The 7,873-nt window shown below is 44.3% G+C and overlaps 1 protein-coding gene across 2 annotated transcripts in view; it reads left to right on the plus strand.

The window, feature by feature from the left end:
• The window catches only part of neurl1aa (neuralized E3 ubiquitin protein ligase 1Aa), a 372,269-nt gene extending 365,353 nt beyond the window's left edge, over positions 1-6,916 (plus strand). For both annotated transcript variants that reach the window (XM_039776568.1, XM_039776577.1), the window contains exons 5-6: positions 3,885-4,031; positions 5,310-6,916. In XM_039776568.1, the coding sequence (XP_039632502.1) occupies positions 3,885-4,031; positions 5,310-5,551 (389 nt within the window). In that variant the 3' untranslated portion in view covers positions 5,552-6,916. The remainder of the gene's footprint in view (positions 1-3,884; positions 4,032-5,309) is intronic.
• The last annotated feature ends 957 nt before the right edge of the window (positions 6,917-7,873 follow it).

Here is a 7,873-nt window from a genome sequence, read left to right on the forward strand (position 1 = left end):
TAACACAGCCCAAGACGTTGGTGTGTGGTGTTTCAGTCAACCGTGAGCAGACCCAAGGAATTATGTTCATCAGCTGAGGTGTGAGGAGTTGTCCCATTCACGTATGGCATAAGTGCCATTGTCTGGTGGCGTCAGTTACTTGACTTGCTGTTGGGCATATTCTCCCTGCTGGTATAAAAACGCGTGTAAGAGTTGATGTACATCTAGCTGCAAACATTTTGTAGGCCTTTAATTTAGTTCAGGGTCACAGGGTATAATAAACCTAGAAAGGCGAGGCAGCTCAGGTTACGCACATGGAGCATTGCAGCTTCACAATAAGCGAGCCTTCGCTCCACGTGTGTAGTGCCCCAGAGCACTTGATTTTAGTTTGTTAACAGTTAACTTACAAGGCGGTTAGTGTAGGGCCGCATCAGCTGGCATCTGCCAAGGAAGCAAAAGGTAAAGGGGATTTCCATACTGAAAAGGTTAAAACAACAACAATATTTATTTCGAAAGCACATTTTGACACAAAGGCTGCCGCTCAAGGTGCTTTACAAGATGACAAAGAAAGAACAATAAGAAAAGAAAAACAAATTAGAAATTATCAAAAGAATGAATAAAGGGCATCCCAACACTCACCTGCTTAATGAAGACCAGGGTCGTGGAGGTCTGGAGCACATGGCAGGAACAAACCCCGGACAGGGCGCCAGTCCATTACAGGGCAAACACACACGGGCCAACCTGCATGTGGAAACCCAGGTCTCCTTACTGTGTGGCAGCAGCGCCACCACTGTGCCACCCTGTTCATAAAGTAATCGATAAAAATACACAACATTGAGATACAGGTGATAAAAAGCAGAGTCCTTATGTATAGATTTGTTTTTGAATCTCTAAAGACTGGATAGCCTTCATCAGGCAGAAGGTGTAGCAGGGAGCAGACGAAGGAAGAAAAGGCGAGAAAAAGCTGCCATCAGGGAAGATGACGGGACGATCAGAAAGTTAGTGGAAACGGCAAGTTTTGTGTGTAAAATGATTTATATTTATGTTTGATTTATTCTTTGATTTGATATACTTTCGGAGTAGGATCTCTTCTAACAATACCAGGATTTGAGCCAGCAGCCTTCCAGATACCAGCGCAAGCCCTTAGCCTCAGAGTCACTGCTTATTAATTAATTATTAAATACATATTAAGAATACCGTATGTATTTATAGTTAACACTTTTGGTGCTGCGGACACATTTGCATATTAGATATACACCAGTAAAGGATGCCATTAATGTTAGGTTTCTTTTTTAAACTTTAATATCACTTGGTGCTACTGGCATGCAAAACTTGCAGAATGTTGTTCACAAACAATGTGGCAATAAATGTAAAAACTGAATTTAAAAATTCTGGAGAATTTTCTAAAGGGTGTGGAGTGTCCGTAGTGCGCAGGCTGCTTGTGACGTGTGCCCTGATGTAAAAACCTTCATTTTTCAGACACGTGACACTGACAGTTGAAAGTCCCACCAGGCGAGTGTTGGATTCCTCAGGGTGGCAGGACCCCACAGGAAGAGGAGACGCGCACATTTCTTTCTACTTCTTGTTATCTCGGATGCAAATCAAGCAAACCTGCCAGAAAGCAGCATTTGTGAAGAGGTTCTCAGACCGATTAGGCCGATTATTATTCTTCAGTTTTTCTTGCTTCCAGAGGCCAGAAGACATCGTGTCATTGCCCGCATCTCTCATGTGAAGTGAGACTCTGTGATTCTTTACAAGTGAATGTACTAAATGTCCAGTTTTAATCAGCAGCAAGCAATTTTCAGATGGCATTTATCAATTATTTACTAAATGCCTTTATTTAAAGCAACAATCTTAAAGTAAATGTCACTCACTATTCATGGAAGGAGTTTGAGTGTTTATTGGGAAACTACAAAATGATACAAAGCTCTCCAGAAGCTTACTGCTGGGGGAACAGCAGACGTCCAGGAGAACTTGAGTGGATAGGATGAGGCGGACCCCACGTAATACTTAGGGTTTCTGTCATTTACCTGAGTCACTCCTCGCCATTATACACAATGAGCGTCAAGCCAACAGTCACTTAAGACACCGGCAGCCGGAAATCACTCCAGTCACACACACGGGAGCCATCATTAGCTATGAAGTTGGCTCAAATGGACTCTTACAAATGGCAACTTGAGAGACACTGGAAAGGTAAAAGCAGCATCAGTCATAATGGTAGCTGTTTTCAATTTCATTGATGAGAAAAGAAATTGTGATGTGCTTCCTATGATGAATGTGTGAAAGTTCCAGAATATAAAAGCAGTAAGTCAGGCACCAAATGTTGGGCAGCAGACAGGAACTGAAGGAGAACCGGAGGTTGATGGAGAGTTTTGAAGAAAATGTCTCGGGAACCTTCTAGGGAGTATAACTGCAGATCCAGGAGAATGGAAAACGCATTGTTCAAGGGGCCTGTTTTCAAGAGGCCGGGGGTGTCAAGCAGATGATAAGCCTTTACTCCAATCTTTAATTTATGTGCAGTTTTTAAACTTTCATCTTCTTTGTTTGCACTGCCTTTGCCTTATGAAACACCCAGTTTTTATATAAAATGGAGTAACAAACGTACTGTGCTGGCAGCGTAGAAAGATCAGTAAGGAGACCCAACTTCCTTGGCGTTAGCCCCGAGTGTTATTCCTGCGTCAGCCTCGGGGTGGCGTGTGATGATCCGCTTCAGTGTCTGCCTGAATAACTCTACAAGAGGCTGCATTCTGCCGCCATCTAGTGGATGAATAACAACATGCTGCAAAATCAGCAGGAATATTTGTATGCGTTTTTGCCAATTTTCATCAATATTAATGAGGGGGGTGGAGCCTTCAACCAAAACGCAATGGCGTGTAGACAACAAGCTGTAAGGCCAGTTTTAGGAAAACCATTAGCTGAATCAAGCGATAGGGATGACAGCATGAACTGACTGACTTTGACACGGATAATGAAACTGATGCATACAGCACCGTATGTCCGAAACGGCTGAGAAACGGCTGGTAATTTTGTTCACCTGAAGGTTCACCGTTGGTGTAAGTACAGTAGGTGCGGAGGAAAAAGGCAAAATGACTGCGATCAAGTGGAAGGAGAAGGAAGACATGAGCCCCCCGAAGCAGTGTTCACAATGCAGCAACTGTCATTTGTCACCAAGACACTAAGCCTTACACTGCGGTAGCCTACAATAACACAATGGATCGGGCTGTGACATCCTGCCATCTCTTGTGCAAGCAACAGAAAAATATTATTACAAGGGTGCACAGAGAGACCCTCTCAACTGCCCTGAGTGTAACATTGGGCTGTGGAGACTAGACATGCTTTTCCTGCTGTATTTACAGTACATGTTTGTGTTACAAGTATTAACATTTTTATTGTTGAAAAAAAATCAGTGTTTTGGAGTCGTTTCTCTAGGGACGCCAACACTAAGGAGGCTGCAGTAGAGAATTAAAAAGCATCAGGAACAGGCAGAAGGCCAACAGCTGTTTGTCCGTTTCTGCTGTGTGTGAAAGTTGTATTGTAAAAACACCGAGAACTGCACCACTTGGGTACCTGCTAACGGGTATGAGACAACTTGATCGACAACTACAGGGACAGTGAATGCACAACACCAGGGGGTTGTCGTCAGACCTGCTGCTCGTCGGGGGGTCTTCACTGACCACTGACGTGTTTTAATTGTTAAGTCCTAATGATGGCAGCATTTGTTGTTCCTGCTCAGCATAATCCACACTCAGGGGTGCAGCCAGGTGGCAGTTATTCCTAAATGCTCACCCCAAATGTCTTTACTCAGGCGAGGTGTTTGCTTTTTGTTTTGTGAACGACATGTCGCTGTGGATTACTTGAAATTTATCTGCAGTTGTACTGAAAATGCTGCTTGTTTTTCTGAGCAGGTTCGACTCACTTGTCTGGACCCAGAGGCCCCTCCATCTCCAGTTCTCCAGTTTCTACGCCCAACACTCCCACAGGGCTCTGCAATGGAAGCTCGGATCCAATTCTCAATGCCAGTGGCTGTGGTGCCCTCTGTAGCTCCACAAGTGGTAATGACCCAATTTTTTACTTTTAAAGGAGTACTCTAACCCAAAATTGTATTTTTTAAAATGTTACTTACCCCATGTAGTTTGCAGGGTTAGGGTTAGGGTTAGGGCAAAAAAAAATAATGTCATGTTTTCCTGGAGAATGGAGAGAATAAAGTTTATGATAAAACAAGAGACCACCGAGACCACAGCAAATATAAAAAATCTCCCGTTACTCGTGTTGCATAATTTACATGTCAGCCATCACCCAGCTGTATGCTCACAACATGCAAAATGCCTCTGGAAAATGAAAGTAGACCACCAACAGGAAGCTCCTTCTCGTGGCTTTACGCTGCCCCGACGCCAATTCGTTGGTTAAGAGGCTTGTCCTCAATTCCAAAGTGGTGCCCTTACTTATAACACATGATGCCATTCTGCACAAAGTGTGGCAAGTGAACAAAATACAGAATCAGCATCAGTGTGACATCGGGAAAGGAGAGCACATGAGATGGCAGACTAGAGCCGGAGCCGGGCGTGAGTGAGCCGCACAGACCCGACAGTCAGCGTTTGCGAATGTTAGCAACCTGACCGTGTGTGTCTGTGGCTCAGCAGCTGCGCCAGCATTTCTGTACAGCTCTCCTAAAGTCATGCTTTGTTTTTTTACTCCAGAAAGGCGCCTCATTCACGACCAAGTAACTTGTCGCATCAGGCTTTCGAGAAAATGACAAAAACAAGGGAAAAATTGCAAAAGGAATTTGCGGGATTACGCCTAACAATCACTGCTTGAGCGTATTCAACACACAGTTGTCATCAGTCACCAACATTTCTAATGCAGTCCTGTTAACATCCAGTGGCAAGGCTGGAGACTTTGTTAGGTTGGCAGCTACACAGGCTGGCATTACCAACCTTACAAACTAAACGTAATTCATTTTAAACGTTCATTTTACACCTAAATAAAAATGATGAACCACCCGAGGTTGTGTGTCTGTAGACTGTTATGTGATTGCTAGTGAAAATGTATGTTTCTGCTGTCAGGAGACGCATCTGACCAAACTCACAGTGACCACAGTTGTTACGAGAGTTGACATGAGCGCCATGTACTGTGTGGGCTGCTCTCAGGGCAGAAATGAAATGAAACGCCATCACATAGAACATCTTGATAATGTGAAGTGTGAAAGCAGCGATACGTTCCTCCAGATTTGTGTTTTGTGATTTCACACAACTATAAGAGATAAAAGACTTAGAAATTCTGAAATGAGTTTATTGAGGAAATAACTTCTTGTCTGTCTTCTTCTCTTGCAGGCACGACTCCTAATTCTCCCATAAGTCTGCCCGAGTCCCCCCTCTTCCCTTCGGTCTCTGGCACCTGGAGTGATGAATGCACCATCTGCTACGAGAACGTGGTGGACACTGTCATCTATGCTTGTGGGCACATGTGTCTTTGCTACACGTGTGGGCTGAAGCTGAAGAAAATGGCAAACGCCTGCTGCCCAATATGCAGGAGAGCAATTAAAGACATTATCAAAACGTACCGCAGCACATAAGTGCTATGAAGTGCATTCAGAAATGAAAGAGAAAAAGTTACACCTCTGATGGGAACCTTCAAGCATCTCTGTATGATAGCCCACCTGCAAAGGGGCAGGTAAAATGATCCTTATGGTCTGCTGTTTTGAATTAACAGATTTATTCTCTAAAATCTTAACAGCTAACATTTCAGGAGGACTCACTAAGTTTTGTTTTTTTATGTGTTGATCTTCTCTTGTGTTTGCTAGACGTATGAAGCATTTTGTGTTATCTTAATAGCCATGAAATGGGGGTTTTACCACATTTCTCAGATAATTAGGAAACGCAGGGTCTGCTGACCAAAAAAAGTGGACAGCTACCGTATCGAATGGGGGCAAAGTCTGCAACACAAACCAGTGACGTGTAACCCAAACGGTTCATCGCACACAACTCTGTAGATAGAACTGGAGTGACCTTAAAGTGAAGGCCGGAAGTGCTCCCCGGGAATTCTGGGCCGCCGTTTCAGGCAACGAGTGTCGGTAAGCACCTGCCTGGGGGCCAACAGTAAGAGCTGAGCCACAGTGCGTGTTAAATAAGGGCATTTACACGATGACCACATTCAGGGAGCTGTCACAGTGACGGAGAGATGTGCAAGGGCATCTAAATCACGACGAGGTGTTACAGAGAGCCGGTTCTGCCGACACAATGACGTCCGTTACAAATCACTAATATCGCACTGGCCGAGGCATACATTTCCTCTTTTTTTTTCTTTGTAGTTTTTCCAGAAATCTAATCCAGTTGTTCCTTTATTTGCACTGAATTGAGACGCCACATTACAGGACCGGATTTAGACACGCTGAGGACTTGAGCTGCTAACAGAGAACACGGAAACAAGTGGACCTGCCAAGATGGATGGCAGCCTGTGCAGGGCCTGAGGAGGGTTTGCTGCATTCGAATTTTAAGAACATGCAAGTAAAAGTAACACATTGTGAGAGTATCCTTCAGATTGTGACCCCCTAAGCTGTAGCTTGTTTTATTTAGGCCTAAATCTGGTCCTGGGGCCGCCATGACATCACATGTCACATATAGCGCCTGAGCCGTTTAGTGTCATGCAGCGTCCGAGCAAAATTAAATATTAAAAAAAAAAAACAACACCACAGCACAGTCACAAAGCACAGGGCGAGTCAAAATCATGTTAACATTTGATTGGCGGAAATAATTTATTCACAAAAAATACTTCATATGTGCAAGATGATTTACAGGAAGGTCTCGCCATCATGTTCAACACATGCACCATATGTGGCCTATAAATGATATATACTGAAGTACATACATGGCGGGCAGCACGGTGGCGCAGTGGGTAGGTAGCGCTGCCGCCTCGTAGTTAGGAGACCCGGGTTCACATCCCAGGTCCTCCCTGTGTGGAGTTTGTATGTTCTCCCCGTGTCTCCGTGGGTTTCCTCCCACAGTCCAAAGACATGCAGGTTAGGTGTGTTGGCGAACCTAAATTGTGCTTGGTGTGTGCCCTGTGGTGGGCTGGCACCCTGCCTGGGGTTTGTTTCCTGCCTTACTCTCTGTGCTGGCTGGGATTGGCTCCAGCAGACCCCCGTGACCCTGTAGTTAGGATATATACATAGCAGTACCATCATTTTGACTCGCCCTGTATAATTGTAACTGCCCACTGCAGTGAAAGCACGAGGGGGGCTTTTGGTTTCTGAAAAGCGATTATCTTGTGCGTGTATCGAGCGACCAAAAGAAAAAAAAGACAAAAGTAAACGTATGTGGGCTGTACAGCCGTTATGAGGCCAACTAATACTCAGGTGGAGCAAAGTGAGAACACCTTCCCTTCATATAGCGCCTTTGTCATCTCTTGAGAATGCAGACAGGAAGCCAGGATCATTTAACTTGATGTTTAAACGCGGCAGGCGCAGAGTGTGGGTGCATCCTGCACATTCGTATGCTGGCGGGCAGCGAGAGCAGAGCGCCATCGGGTTTGATTTCAAGCAGTTGGGCGGCCATGTTTCCCATTACTAGCACAGACACAGATACAGTACGTACAGTATGTTTATTATCTATGTGGTTATTTATATAATTGCAGTCATGTCCTGTATTGATTATTTAATATATTTAGATAAGAAATGAAGACAGTTCTGTTCTGTGGAGGCAGAAAAAAAAGATAACTTTTAATACTGCAAATCTGTACCAGAAAGGCCTTTTTGAGCAAATCTGATGGAATGAGCAACTACAAGAACAGTGTGTGTGAGTGTGTGAGGTGCTCACTTTACCACAAAATCAGGTGGTTTTTGAACTTCTTTTAGAAAATTTCAAAACGTCATGCAAGGTCTTCATTTTGCAGCCTCCGT

Source organism: Polypterus senegalus, chromosome 1 (genome assembly GCF_016835505.1).
Source record: "Polypterus senegalus isolate Bchr_013 chromosome 1, ASM1683550v1, whole genome shotgun sequence".
Lineage (NCBI taxonomy): Eukaryota > Metazoa > Chordata > Cladistia > Polypteriformes > Polypteridae > Polypterus > Polypterus senegalus.